Consider the following 16,031-nt stretch of genomic DNA (forward strand, 5'->3'; position numbering starts at 1 on the left):
TTTTGGTAAAATTAAAGCTAATTACCTCATAATTTACCTCATGTGGTAAAACATGACTAAAACCTACCAGAATTGGTAAGAGCTCCTTTCCACAAACTGTTGAGCTGTGTGCTCAGCAAGCAGTTACCAGGCAGAAGTGAGCAGTTAAGAGTTCGAGAGGCATTTCACTGCCTATCAACAGTTCGTGGAAAAAAAGGCCCAAATGTCATTACCACATGAGGTAATTGATGCGCTTGTCTTTTATGAAGTCAAAACTCCGTTTTCCATGGAATTAATGTCACCTTTCTTTTCCCAAATCCGTTTCAGAGATCAGAACACCACACACACGTCTGCAGATCCTATGTTAAGCATATGTTCCAGTCAGACACTAGGCATATTCCTAAGCCCCTGTTAAGACTATGCACGTTTGAAGAACGTATAGAGATGCAAAGAAAACACAAGTTGAGAACGCATGCGTTTGCTATTGCGTTTTTCACACAGGAAACAGAAAATTATCGGAAACAGAGAACCGTACGCAAAAAACACAATAGTGCAAGTTTTTGATACTCGTCCATAGACTTTCATTGTGTTCGTTTCTGTGCGTGACGCACAGAACTGCGTGCAGCAATGCGGATGAGAAACGTATGCTTCTCATACACATACATGTGAACGAGGCCATTAGAATACATTAGTAGCCGTTTGTATGTGCAAAGTTTTGTATGAACAAAAATCTATTGAAAAAAAAAAAAAAAAGACCAGAAAATCAAAATTCCTATCAGACAAGTTGGGAATAATCGATTTGGCAAGTAAATCTGCCAGAAAATTGTAGGGTGTATACTTAGCATTATTTACTATAACAGTAACAACCAAATGTCCGCTGGCATTATAACAATGGCCATGTGTGTATCCAGCCTGGATCTTTTGTTTCCAGACATCTATTTCTTCCAACCAACTAATCATGTGCGTTATATGAGAGATCTGCGACTAACGTCTACACTTTTGTGGTTTTTTTGTATTGCTTAAAGGGCAACTGAAGCAAGAGGAATATGGAGGCTGCCATATTTCCTTTTAAGAAATACCAGTTGCCTGGCTATCTTGTTAATACTCTAGTCTACATCTATTACTTTTAGCCATAAACCCTGAACAAGCATGCGGCAGATCAAGTTTGACATTATCAGATCTGAAAGATTAGTTTCATGCTAGTTTTTGGAATTATTTAGACGCTACTGCATCTTATAGACCAGCAAGACTGCCAGGGAACTAGCATTGTATAAAAGGAAATAAATATGGCAGCCTCCATATATTTCTCACTTCCGTTGTCCTGTAGCCACCCTGGTGTTCTATTTCCCCAGGATTTCCATGCAAAAAGTGGTTCAAATATTTTCCAATTTCCAACCATCTTTTTTTAATATTAAATTCAGAGGCCACCCGCAGAAGGTGAGTCACCGACCGGCCACCAGCCCACATAGAAGGGGAATTCCCTGCCCCGCGCACAGGAGTTCCTGACTAGGGATGCTCGCTGGAATCCTCCTCCTCCTTACATACCATGGCTGGGAATTGAACCCAGGTCTCAGTGTGTGGTAGGTAACTAACAACCACTATACCACCACCAACACTTCATGCTGAAGCCAGCCTAGCATGTACCATTGTGATATATCCAAGAGAAAAACAATTTCTCTCTCTCTCTCTCTAGGACTTGATGCAATTGAACTGAATTTTCATCAACGGATACCAAAAAAATTTCACAGGCATTTTCGGAATTCCGCCAGATTGAAAAAGCAATTCCATTCCGACCAAACGGAACGGAATGAGCAATTTCCGCCTAAAAATTCAGGAAAATACAATTCCGCAGAAAGCGGTGACCATCCCTACTAGAGAGAGATGAATCTACCTGGCTATCTGGGGTTCTCTTCGGACAACAGTTGAACACAAAAAGCAAGGCCATGCCTGGCTACAAATCCTTAAGCAAGCTAATTTTTCTCTTGGATTGATCCTAATGGTACGTGCTAGGCTGGCTTCAGCATGTAGTGTTGGTGGTATAGCAGTTAAGTCAGTTACCTACCACACACTGAGACCTGGGTTAAATTCCCAGCCATGGCGAGTTGGCTTTTGACATGCTACAAATCCTTAACCTTCCTGGCGGTTCAGGGTAAGCTGCGCAGGAGGTTCTCAAGCCCTGCTGGGCCAATTTGCACAATTTTTTTTGCTGCACACAGCTAGCACTTTGCTAGCTGCATGAGCACACCAATCACCGCCACCCCCCCAGACCCCTTGCGCAGCATGGCCTATTAGCGCCAGGCAGCGCTGAGGGGTGGATCAGGACTCCCGATGACGTTGGTAACGTCATCCCGCCCCGTCGCCAAGGTGACAGGGGAAGCCCTCCAGGAAATCCCGTTCTTTGAACGGGATTTCCTGATCGCCGATCGATGAGGGTAGGTGGATGCCCCTGCACAGCGGCTATCATGTAACGAGCCCTTTTAATAAAAAAAATACAGACATGGCTGCGCTGCCCCCTGGCGGTTTTTAATAGACCGCCAGGAAGGTTAAGCATGCTACTTTTTCTCTTGGATTGATCATAATGGTACATGCTAAGCTGGCTTCAGCATGTAGTGTTGGTGGTATAGCGGTTAAGTCAGTTACCTACCACACACTGAGACCTGGGTTCAATTGGAGATTTTTTTTATATTTCCGATGGAATCTGGAATTCCGCGGAATTTTGTACAAATCCAACGGAATTTAACACTGACAGAATCAGTGATTTCTGGCGGAACAGAATTCGCTGGTTCCGATAATCCCCAACCAGCCTGAACAGTAGGGAGACATTCCTCCCCCCCAGAAGGGACACCCAGCCACCCGCCCACAGAGAAAGGAGAATCCCGCATGCAGCCAGCACATGCTCTGCCCCGCTGGCTGCACAGGGATTCCCAAGGGTTGCTGGATGCTTGTTCTGCACGCTGGGGGTAGCACAAATCACTACCCACAGCATGCAGACAGGCATCCAGCCATCCGAGAAATCCCTCTGATGAGGGAAAAGTGCAGCGGGCGGTGCAGAGAAACCGGAAATCTCCCTGGCAGCATCGACGAGCTCAATTCGTCATTAACGCTTTTTGCATGTTTTTCCTGGACAAGCTCAGCTCGCCCATACAGCCAGGGTGGTTAAAGAAGCTCTCAGCATATCCTATATAGTAAAACCCTAATGTCTCTGCGTCCCGTGTCCCTGTGGGTGTTTTTTGTTGTGCGCATGTGCAGGGAGAGACGCAGACGCGCGCGGGGGGGGGGAGTCGTGAACGCATTGGGCAGGCGGCTGTACACTGACAGACCTAGCACATTTTTAAATTTCATTTGGAATTCCGTGAAAATGTAATGTCAGCATTTCTGATTGCAAGTCCGTATTACCGCATCGGAATGTGGAATTACTAATGCATAACATGGATTTTCGGAGATACATAAAAATATAAGCAGAAACTCTGCAGTAATTTTAAGCCAATCAGAAGACTCAGAATGAATAAACCAATCACAGAATATGGATTTTAGGCAAAAATTTTGTATTACCAATATTTGGTAATGTTAACATGTACCAGAGAAAAAAAAACAAAAAAAAAAACAGATTACTCACCTGCGGCTTCCTCCAGCAGCATAAACCAGTCCGAATCCCCCGAGGTCTGGCGGTCAGCCCCGGTAACTGGCTCAGTCGGGTCCAGGCTGGGTCTTCTGCGCATGCCAAGTAGACCCTAGACCAGAGGTGCCCACACTTTTTTGGCTTGTGAGCTACTTTGAAAAATTACCAAGTCAAAATGATCTACCTATGTACAATTTTAGGAGCACACTTGTATACACAGAATGGAAAATGTAGAGGGGTTGGGATCTACCATGAAGTCCTTCGAGATCTACCAGTAGATCGCGATCTACCTAATGGGCACCACTGCCCTAGACTACTGGGACTAGTCTGTCCCCGACTGAGTCAGTTACCAGGGCTAATCACGGCAGACCACGGGAGGATGACATGGGACTCAGACAGGTTTATGCTGCTGGAAGGGAGGCACAGGCGAGTATCAAATCTTCTTAGAACGTCTCTGGTTTACTTTAAGCCAATCGAAAGTCAGAATGAGGGGGGGGGGGGGGGGGGGTGAAACTTACAATGAATAAGTCAGAGAACGCAAACATTTTTTGGCAGAAAATCCACATCAGAATGTGTAAATACATGGAAGGAGTTTCTAACCATCCCTACACCTGGGCATCTTTCCCCTTTTGTGACAATTACAAAAGATTATTTCCTAAGACAATAAAAAAAAAATGTAATCTGTTGCTTTATTCATAAAAAAGCTCATTCCTATATAAATCTATTCTGTTACAGCCTCTGTACCTCCTGGTTATGCTCAGAACCTCTTTCAAACCCATCTGCACCATTCTGCAGAAGACAGTAACAATCTAGCACAAAAACTGCTGTTTAGTCTTAAAGGGACACTTAAGTGAAAACAAAACAAAAAAGTTTTACTCACCTGGGGCTTCCAATAGCCCCCTGCAGCTGTCCGGTGCCCTCACCGTCTCCCTCCGATCCTCCTGGCCCCGCCGGCAACCACTTCCTGTTTCGGTGACAGGAGCTGACAGGCTGGGGACGCGAGTGATTCTTCGCGTTCCTGGCCACAATAGCACCATCTATGCTGCTATAGCATATATCATATACCATATAGCAGCATAGATGGTGCTAATGCGTCTGGGAACGCGAAGAATCACTCGCGTCCCCAGCGTGTCAGCTCCTGTCACCGAAGCAGGAAGTGGCTGCCGGTGGGGCCAGGAGGATCGGAGGGAGACAGCGAGGGCACCGGACAGCTGCAGGGGGCTATTGGAAGCCCTAGGTGAGTAAAACTCTTTTGTTTGACTTAAGTGTCCCTTTAATGCTTGAAGTACAGAACAGATGAAGAAATGACCACCAGGTGGCAGCATTCACTGAATTGCACCCGACCATTACAGCACGATTCAAAGTGTTTATTTCACATGAAAGCATTCTAAAATATACAGGATTTTTCTGTTTTCAAAAAGGAATGGCAAATTCGGTAAAACAAAAAACTAAAATAAAAGGCCACATCTGTGGAACAAAATACATGTAGGTTAGCCGATATCAAACAATCTTTGAATTACTTTATTCAATACAAAAACAAAAGGGAAAAAAAACAAAACAATGGTAGGGGTGGTTTGTTTTGACAAACCTACACACCGCTGCTCAAATCAAGCAGTGCCATCAATGACCAGGCAAAGCACTGCACACATTGGCTAATGGAGAACTTATTTTCTATTACAGTATTATTCTTTGGGAGGTCACCCATCCCAAGGTATTCCATAGTTATCAGGGAAGTTTAGGAGAGATAGATCCCAGCCAGCATGTCTAGGATAGTAATCTCCCCAAGTGCTTTTTCATGTAGACAGCCCTTTGCTTAGATTTTATGACTGTTTACGCTTTGCCAGGATTGTAACAGGAATCACAAAAGGTTCCTTCAGATTAAACAGAGAAATGGATGGGTCGGCACCACCAACTGCTCAGCAGTGAGCAGTTTGAAAAAGGGCTCATCAGCCCGAAACAGCGTCTGTCACTGCTGTCTTATGACGTGCTATATCTACATCTTGGTGGTGCCGACCCATCCATTTCCCTGATTGTACTGGTCCCAAGAGGCACTGGGACGGGGTCGAGGTACACCTATCTATGCTAAGGTGCTCCTCACTTCACCTGTTCCTTCAGATTAAATGCATTTCTAATTTCCCAAAAGGCAATCTCCTACCCTACTGCATTTTCACTGCATTTGTATTCAATGAAAGCCAAATCGCAATACAAAATGTTACATAAAGACTACTGAAGTGAGGGAGATATGGAGGCTGCCATATTTATTTCCTTTTAAGCAGTTGCCTGGCAGCCCTGCTGATCTATTTGCCTGCAGTAGTGTCTGACACATACCAGAAACAAGTATGCAGCTAATTATGTCAGATCAAATGTCAGAAATGCCAGATTTTAGCTCAATTTCACTTTAAAGGGATACTTCAGAAAGAGAAAAAGTCAGTTTCCGTGCTCCTCCAGCAAGCAGCGACAGCCTCTTGAAAGCTGGCCGGTTAGAGGCTAATGCACATGCATGGCCCTGAGCCGCTAACATGCCAAATGCGCTCCCGCTACTGTCAACGTCCTGCACAGAATGCTGCCGCAGACGAGGAAGCACTTGGCTGGCCAGCTTTCAGATGGCCTCAGAAGGACAGCACTGGCACCTGACGACTGTAAGGGGCTAAAGATGCCCCAGGTAAGTTAACATACTTTTTTTGGACTTTAGATTTCCTGGCAGCCTCCATATACCGCTCACTTCAGGTGTTCTTTAAAGAACAACTGTAATGAAAGGGATATGGAGGCTGCCATATTTTTTTTTCCTTTTAAGCAATACCAGTTGCCTGGCAGGCCTGCTGATCCTCTGCCTCTAATACTTTTAGCCGTAAACCCTGAACAAGCATGCAGCAGATTAACGGTTTCTGACATTATTGTTAGACCTGACAAGATTAGCTGCATGCTTGTTTCTGGTGTGATTCAGACACTACTGCAGCCATACAGATCAGCAGGGCTGCCGGGCTACTGGTATTGTTTAAGAGGAAATAGATAGGGTAGCCTTCATATCCCTCTTGTTACAGTTATCCTTTAACTGCAATTGCTTTGCAGTGTTAACGCATTTTGCCATTTTTGGTATGAAAAAGGCCCCAAAGGACAGATCAAGCGGCATTCAAGCTAATGCTGCACGTCATTACTGTGCAAGCATCTTCTCGAAGGAAGAAATCCCCTCACACGTGCCATGCCAGCCGCCCATATCAGAACATCTGTAGAGCCAACATTTGTGTAGTACAAAAAAAAAATATATAAAAGTTTCAAAAACAAGGAATGAAGATCTGAACAAAAAAAACAACTATTTACATTCTGATATTTTCCGCAAACAAGCAACATTTCCAAAAGACCAATGTTGGGGAGCTTTCCTGACTCTGCCAGAGACCTACGACCCGGCCTTTCCAGTCTAGTAATCCCTGTGGTCAGGAGAAATAATAAAAAGGACCGAAAGTGAAATTAAGGACACAGTAGACAAAGGTGACAATGAAGTGGCAAACCTGGACAACAGGGAAACAGGTCCATGAATTGGGATAGGCAGAAAATACTGCTGTGTTTAGACTATTTTATGCAGCTTAGAATCGGACCAATCAAAAGCACAGCTGCAGAATTTACCCAGCATGCCTCTGAGTTGCATACAATCTGCATCAGTGCTATATACGCATTAGACCTGTTCTCATGAGGGCTTGTTTCTACTAGCAATGATTCCGCTCCATTTCCCACACACTACTCAGAAATCGCAGCCTGCTAAACCAATAGGCTGCTTCTAGATTCACATTCATGAAAAACTGAAACATTGCTTCAGAATTTTGACAAATGTGTCCAATTCCCTATAGCTGTGTGTATTGCACGGCTACAGAGATTCCTATGCACAAGCGCCGGCGTCCGTCTCGGAGACAGATTGCTTGGCTCTAGAGGAATCCCGGCGTAACAATCATGACCGCTTCAGGTGAAAATCTACGTCCCTTACCATCAATGGCATCCCCTTCAGAAACGTCAAGATGCAAAACCCTCCTGACAGACGTTACATTCTTGCAGCCAGAGTACCTATGGTTTGTCCCCCACTCTCCCTTTTTTTTTACAGAACAGACTACTCAACCAAGCAGCCTATCTGTGCAACGCTCACTTCTAAATAGCTGCCCACAATACAAAATATTTACATAGCCAAAAGCCTCTTACACACGTATGAGGCATGTGGCCCAGGCATCGTTACCAGATCTCCCCGGCAACATGGCTGGGCCTGTTCCTATGCGGAAGTGGAGTGGTGCAGGTATGAAATCACACATTGGGCAGGGTAAGTGGAGAGTACAATGATCTTGGCCATCATACAGCTGGAAGGATCCACAACTTATTGCTGCCTGGGAGAGGTCAGGGGCTGTTGGCCAACCTCTGCTGAGAATTCAACGTGTGTACGGGGCTTTGATTAAAGGTCTTTGTGCATTCTTCAGAAGATCTGACAAGTTCTGAGCAAACTAATCCCCACCTTAAAGCCTAGTTTACACTGAGGGCTTTCAAAGTGTTAAAGGAAACCTTAGCCCTTTAAAAAAAAAACCTGTAAACAGTGCAGAAGGCTCTCATGCCCTCTGCTCCCCCTGTTCTCTGTTAAGGCCTAATGCCCCCCCCCCCTCCCCCCAGCTACTTCCAGGTCAGTGAACACTGTGCAGGCATTGCGCGGCCAGGAACGCTCTGCACATATGCACTAAAGTTATGATGTAGTGTGCGAGCAGAGTGCTCTCAGCTGCGCAATCAAGGATACGTGTTGCCAGTCAGCGACAGAGCACTGACCCTCCCTACACGAAGTAGCTCCCAGGACATAAGGGCTTAACATGCCTGCTCCGCCATTTTCAAATTTTTAAAAGGGCTAAAGTATCCTTTAAAATGCTAGTCTAGAATCTCCAGGCGTTTTTGCCGTTTACACCGGAAGCATTTTTACATGCAACATTCGCAGTAATTTAAACTAGGCCTAAGTGAAACCACGCTAGCTGAGGGGGATCTCAAGTTGCAGTTACAGCAGGGACATTACACAAGGAGCACATGTGTCCAAACCGCATGCTGACCCCACAGAGTACTGAAAATCAATCGATTTACACTTCAAGTGAACAGAACAAAAAACCAAACTAATCTTTTATATTGGTTGCCAATAATAAAACTTTTGGGCAGGAACAAAATAGAAAAAAAAAAAAAAAAAAAAAAAAAAAACTCATACATGACAGAAGTCATTCAACCGAAACAGTTTGACCATCAACACAGAGTCCTATAAAAAATAAACAAAAACTTGACTGAGCGTTACATTAGAAAATATATAGCTGAACGTTTACCAGGAACTTTCCACCCAGCAAGAGAACCGAATAACATAACCTGGCGGTCATCTGAATTTTTTATTTGACCGAGGAACCAATGCAATGACATAGGCTACTGAAACTAGTAGGCATCAATGAAGACTCATCCAAAATGATACGAATTGACACAATGGTGAAAAGTACCACGCAAGCCCACAAACATTGGCCTCTCTCTTCACTGCCTAGAATGGCCACTGTCCCATGACAACCTATCATTCATCTATAGAAAGAGGAAGGGGAAGGACTATAAGCAAGTTCTTCAGTCTATTGCGCAGTTACAACTTCATAGGAAACAGGAAATGCGCACATCCACTTGGGTGAGATCGGGAAATTTGATCCGGGCAGAGTGGATTACTCCGGGTCACCAATGTTCTTTACAGAGGATACGCTTTCACTTGTTGTGCTCCTAGGTGAACTTTGGTGGGCGGGGCTTTCGGTTTGCTGATCTTTGTCGGCGTCACTCGCGAGACAGCCGAACTTGCGGTCTCCAAACAGCAGGTTCAGCCTTGCTTCAAAGAAGGACTGGAGTTCAAGGATTGAATGAACCACGGCCTTATCCTGTAAAAATAAAAATGTAAAAAGTCAAAGGATAGATTAGCCACGTGCCCCAAAATTCCTTTTTTTGCTAAATCTATGCAAAAAATGAATGGACATGTATAGTTTGTAAAGCAGACATGAGAAAGCTTTACAATAAGATATAAAGAGTAACAATTATCCCCGGCTAACCTCGGCAAACTTGCTGACATTCCTAAACATCATCCAGACGTCCTTGACAAATTCGTCGGGGGAAGTGTATGCAGGGGCCAGCTTCTGCTGCACCTTAGCTCGAATAATCGTCAAGTCAATGAGTGGATCATCATCCTGAAAGGGTGAAACAACAAAAACTATAACAACCGGTAATATTACATTTTACCAACAAGCAGAAAAAAAAAAAAGTGTACTTCCTGCAGATGCCAACCTAAAAAACCTGGAAGTAAGTGCCCATGATTGGTTGAGAACAGATTCACACTTGTACAGATATAAAAAGATTGATTCGAATTTAAAAACTGATTCATGTAAAAACTGATCCATGGAGCAGATCAGTTTCGAAAAGGTATCAATTTCCATCTGTGACACTCAGTTCCATTAGCACAAGGTCAATGCGACGGATGAGTCGGGGGGAGCACTACAGAGCCAAACATGCATTCCATTCTATTGGAGCAACGTGAACGGATTAGATTGACATTGAATCCATTCACCTTCATTAGCAATATGGTCCATTTACATCTGCTAAACTGACCCGAGGTGGGTTTGAAGAATCCTATTAGGACACAGAGGAAAGGCTGGTTCTGCATGCTGTCATCAGCCTGTGTGTCTGTACAGTGTCCCCCAGACCGTCCCTGCGCTCTGCTATCCACCAAAAACCCCATGCTAGTGACACACAGATTGTCGCTAGCTGGCTGTTTACCTGAATGCTGTCACTCAGCGTGGCTCCCCCGCCTGCATTCCTTCCCTCCCCGCCTCTGTAAGCTGATTGGAGGAAGCTTACAGAGGCAAGAGACACAGGCGGGGGAGCCGCGCTATAGAGGAGGCGGGGGAGCTGCGCTGAGTGACAGCATTCAGGTAAACAGCCAGCTAGCGACAATCTGCATGGCTTTTTTATGGGGTACAGCTGACCGCGATGAGACAGTTCAGACACAGGCTGGTGATAGTATGCAGAACCAGCCTCTGTGTCCCAATAGGATTTTTCATACCCACCTTGGGTTCTCTTTAAGGCCACTGTGAACACGGCCTTGGACTGGGGTAGACCAACCTCCCAACAAGCAAAGCTACACTTCACAAAATTGAAACAACTGTAACTGTAGGAAGTGTCTGATCAGAATGTGAATATGCTGCAAATTAACTTTATAAACCTAAAAGGAGAAACTTTTTAAGTTGTTATTAAAATTTAACAGCTTTTACCATAATAGATAACAAAAACAGATGTGACGTTTTGTGGCCACCTAAAGTTTACTTGATGAGATGAAATACTAAGTCGTTTGTTACTCTGCCTCCCATACTTCAGGAGTTTCTGGCTCAATACAAGTAGATGGGGGAAGAACAAAACACAACAGCAAGACTGGCGCTAAACAGTTCAGCACAGCAGCTTTATCGCTTCTTAGCCATTTTCCATAGCTGGTGGTGTGGGCAGTCTTCCCCTGCCAAGCATCTATCTTCTTTGTTAGCTAGTATTGATAGAAAGATAAAACTGAGCCACGGTCCTAGCCCTCTAAAGCCCAGACTGCTTGTGCCACGTTGTTAGTTAGGACTGACAAAAAACAAACCAGTGCAGTGGTGACAGCAGAGGAAGGAACAGGCAACTGGCAAAGGAAGCACCTGTTCATCTATAAAGTACAACCCTGTGTAGGCAGTAAGAGATGAGTGCTGAACAAATCAGAATTGAGTCAGGGTTCTATTTTTTAGCTCAGCACCTGGAGATGGGGAAACCGAAAGCAAGAAAAAAAAAAATCCCCGGACAGAAGTTGCTTCAGTCTACTGCAACACCGAGACTAGTACTTACCACTCCGCTGGACAGTCTATGGAAGGGACGACATGGCTCGTGGCAGAATAGTTCCAATAGTATACGTTCACATTTCTGTAATGGAAAGGGGGAGATTATATGGCTGTACAATACAGCAGAGACAGAACATGCACTGCAAATAGAGAAACCATTATAAAACAAACCCTGCAAGCCTGTAGTAGAGTCAAACTGTAAAAGCCACCGACAGACGTGAAAGTCGCTCGAAGTAATAGGAGACCTCAGTAACATGTTCAGGTTCTAGACTATGAGTATTACAAACACAGGCAGGGGGCTGATAGAAGCACCAGGTAATGGTCAGTTTTTGTTTTATCAATCTCTCCACAGAACCCCTTTAAAAAGGGCATTATGGCAAAAAAAAATTAAAATGTAAAATATGTGCAAACAGACAAATAAGAAGTAAGTTTTTTACAGAGTAAAATGAGCCATAAATTACTTTTCTCCTATGTTGCTGTCACTTACAGTAGGGAGTAGAAATATGACAGAAGCAACAGGTTTTGGACTAGTCCATCTCTTCATAGGGTATTCTCAGCATCAGTGCTGGGCCGAAATTACGCATGAGCGTAATTACGCATCGTAATTCAATGTAAATTTACGCGTAAGCGCTACGCGTAAATTACGGTCTAAGGCCTCGTTCACATCAGGGCCGTTTCTGTGCGCTTTTTACAGCGCACTGCCCTGTGCGATCAGCAAGGTATTTACTTTCCCATGTAACTAAATGTAGCTGGTTCACATCTATGCGCTGCGCTGAGCAGCGTTACAGAAACGTAGGGTTGCATGCATTTCTGTGCGTTGAGCTGGAAAGCGCACATCAATGCAAGTGAATGGGTGCGCTTTTTTTTAGCACATAGAAGCGCATGCGTTTTTTACCCCTAATTGGAGAAAAAAAATACATACAAAAAAAAGTTTTATTGACAACTGCTGCTGGTACAACAAGCAAAACGTGCTTTAAAGAAGCGCAGCGCAACGCGCACTAAAGCGCACACAAGCGCACGCGGTTTTTACCACGCGCTGTCACACGTTTTTCAGCGCAGCAGATGTGAACGAGGCCTTACGCGTAATTATTTACGCGTAAGCAGTAGAGTGGTATCGTAATTACACTGTCTACCGTAATTGCTAGGTATGCGTAATTTTACGAACACTTACGCGTAATTTTACGCGTAATTACTAACGTAAAAACTCCCCTTTTCTAAGAGTAGCCAATCAGTCAACATCCTAAGCAACCAATAGTATCTTCTCCCGCCCTTCAGTATAAGCGTACGTTTTGACGCATACGAATGATATGTACGCAATAACTGTCACATTGACGGCTATTGCGTACATATCGTCCGTATGCGTAAAAAAATACGCATTAATGGGTATTACAGCACTACGCATAACATCGTAGTGTAAGCGCCTACATTACAGTATCCTTACGCGTAACTGCGTAAGTTTACGCGTAATTACAGTGATGTACCGTAGATAATTTCCTACGCCGTAACCGTAATTGCGTAATGCGTAAAATTACGCGTAATGATCCGTAAGCGTAGATTTTTCCATTATGACCAGCACTGCTCAGCATGGCCTTTATTCTTTATAAAGATATTCCCTTAAAAGGATGTAAACCATGATGCTGGCCAGCCTCCCTGCTCCCTACACAGTTTTTTTGGCAGTTGGACAGAGCAACTGCCATTCACTTAGGGCCCATTTCCACTATCGAACCACATGCGTTTTTCGCATGCAAATTTGCATAGCAATACAAGTGAATGGGACGGTTTCCACTTGTTAGGATTCCTTTGCGTTTTTCTGTGCAGAAAAAATCAGCACGGCAGAGCCATCAGAATTCGCATACCGCTATGCGAATCGCATACAATGTATTTAATAGGAAATTTGCATGCGGTTTGGGTATGCGAATTTTCATGTGAATTCACATAAAAACAATGGAAAAGCACACCAGCACTGCCATGGTTAAATTCGCATACATCGTCATCCATGCGAATTCGCATGAAAATTCGCATAGATCCGCATGCGAAATTCGCATCCGCATGCGAATTTTTACCGCGGTGATTCGCACCGCACAAGTGGAAATGCAGCCTAAGTGCTTTTGAAAATTCCTGAGAATCCCCCCCCATGAAGCAATGGACTAGTCCAAAACCTGTCACTTCTACTACCTACTGTAAGTGACAGCAACATAGGAGAAAAGTAATTCATGGCTCATTTTACTGCGGAAGAAATGTACTTTATGTTTGCACATAGTTAAATTTTTTTTGCCATAATGCCTATTTAAGTACAGATGGTACATGAGATTACATACATCCAGCTCGGAATCGGACCAGTCAGGAAATTTTATGGGCCCAGTTCCGAACTCCTTCCAATTTGCATGGAGGCCAGATTTGCATGTCACAGACCATGCAGGATATTATGTAAATTTTTAAGCAAATATATGCAGCTTGATAATGGACCTATCAAGTCCCACGCAGGTTTAACCACTTAAGCCTATCTGGACGAATATGTTCGTCTAGATAGGCTGTGCTGCTTCTAGTGTGCGGTGCCCGTGATCGGGCGCGCTCCCCCGCCAGACGAAAGACTTTCTGCGCAAAAAAAAAATCCCCTTCATTCTATTTTTTGGAAGCGTCATCTTATGCTTCCAGGACTTTGACCATCTTGTGGCCAAATCGCAAACTACACCCACATACATTTTTTTTTTTACTAAATAAATACATTAAGTTGCATTTAAAAATTAGCTGTTTACACACACCAAACATTACCCAAATACATTTTTTTTTATAAAAAAAAAAAAAAATCAAACAAAAAAAAGTTACCAAAGGGTCTGAACTTTTTAAATATGCATGTCAAAGGAGTATATTAATATAATGTTTTATTATAATGAGCTTGTAAATAGTGATGGACGCAAATTGAAAAAATGCACCTTTATTTCTAAATAAAATATCGGCGCCATACATTGCGATAGGGACATAATTTAAATGGTGTTATTAGCGGGACAAATAGGCAAATAAAATACATGGGTTTTAATTACAGTAAAATGTATTTATTAACTATGATGGCCAAAAACTGAGAAAATGATTTTTTTCCATTTCTTTCTTAATATTCCTGTTAAAAAGGATTTAGAATAAATTAATTCTTAGCAAAATGTGTCACCCCAAGAAAGCCTAATTGGTGGCAGAAAAAAAACAATATAGATCAATTCATTGTAATGAGTAGTGATAAAGTTATTGGCAAATTAATGGGAGGTGAAAGATGCTCAGATGCAAAAAAATGTACAACCCTGTGGGCTTAAGTGGTTGAAGTGAATGGGAACCGGATTTAAAAAAAAAAATGAGATGCTTACCCAAGGAGAGGGAAGGCTCTGGGTCCTGTAGAGCCTTCCGGCTCCTCTCCTAGTCCCCTTGTTCCAGTGCTGGCTCGCCCGGTAGCAGTATCTGACTAAATTAGTCAAATACTGCTTTACCCGGCCGAAGGAGGCTTCAGAAGTCTTCAGGGAGCCCGACTGCTCCTGAAGAAGGGCGGCCCTGTACTGCGCCTGCGCGCGCACGCTCTCTTGCACGCTCACGCCTGTGCAGTATGGAGCCGCATGTCTTCAGGAGGACACGGCTCCCGAAGACTTCCAAATACCCTTTCGGTGGGGGATTGAAATGGGGGGAGCCAGCACAGGATAGAGAGCACAGAGAGAGGAGACAGAAGGCTCTATATGACCCAGAGCCATCCCTCTCCTTAGGTAAGGATGTGCTTCATTTTTTTTTTTTTTTAAATGCAGTTCCCATTCACTTTAAATTGATTGGTCCATTTTCAAGCTGCATATATTTGCATAAAAAAAAATTACATAACCCTGCATAAATATGAAATATTTGCATCTCGACCATCCCTACTCAGAATTCGCATCTCATTCACCATTTGTAGCCAACCAGCGGGGAGAGCTTGAGCTGCTCATCTCCCTCTCTCTGAAACTACCAAATGGGTGGAATAGGCTGGTCAACAAATCTGTGGGAGGTAACCAAGGATACTTTCAGCGGAGATATAAAAGCTTTGAAAACAGGCACTCAGACCATACAGTTCCATTAAACTGAATGCATGTTCCGGACTGACCTTCTGATCAACTGCAGACAGGGCAGTGGCATCTGCGTCCTCTGAAATAACTTCTTGATCGGTCTTGGGAAAGTCCTGGCACAGCATGCACTTCCACTCCCCACTATAGGAGAACAGGAAAACAATGATATTCATTATTTCATAGTTTTTGTAATGGTACAAAGCACTGAAGCAATTTCTCCTCCAATTACTGTAGACATGTGTTACAACTTCTCTAATGGGAAGTCAGACTTAGGGCTCTATTCATAAAACATTTGCGGGAAAAACATCTTGGAGGGAAAACACTGCATCGGTATTTTAGACTTGTGTGCCAATTCATAAAAAGTTTACACTTGTGATAAAAGGTCGGGGAATTCCCGAACTAAACTAGCGGTGCTGCTGAGTTGATACATTTTCTCTTTGCAGAGACAAAATTACTATAAAGGAGGCAGCCCCAGCATCCCTTTAG

General features: G+C 43.8%; 1 protein-coding gene across 2 annotated transcripts in view; it reads right to left on the reverse strand.

Annotated features, from left to right (window-relative positions):
- Window positions 1-5,098: 5,098 nt before the first annotated feature.
- Window positions 5,099-16,031, reverse strand: part of TRIM28 (tripartite motif containing 28) — a 39,659-nt gene continuing 28,726 nt past the window's right edge. For both annotated transcript variants that reach the window (XM_068238905.1, XM_068238906.1), the window contains exons 14-17: window positions 15,584-15,686; window positions 11,483-11,557; window positions 9,670-9,804; window positions 5,099-9,501 (exon numbers count right to left, since the gene is read on the reverse strand). In XM_068238905.1, the coding sequence (XP_068095006.1) occupies window positions 9,295-9,501; window positions 9,670-9,804; window positions 11,483-11,557; window positions 15,584-15,686 (520 nt within the window). In that variant the 3' untranslated portion in view covers window positions 5,099-9,294. The remainder of the gene's footprint in view (window positions 9,502-9,669; window positions 9,805-11,482; window positions 11,558-15,583; window positions 15,687-16,031) is intronic.

This window comes from Hyperolius riggenbachi, chromosome 6 (assembly GCF_040937935.1).
Source record: "Hyperolius riggenbachi isolate aHypRig1 chromosome 6, aHypRig1.pri, whole genome shotgun sequence".
NCBI lineage: Eukaryota > Metazoa > Chordata > Amphibia > Anura > Hyperoliidae > Hyperolius > Hyperolius riggenbachi.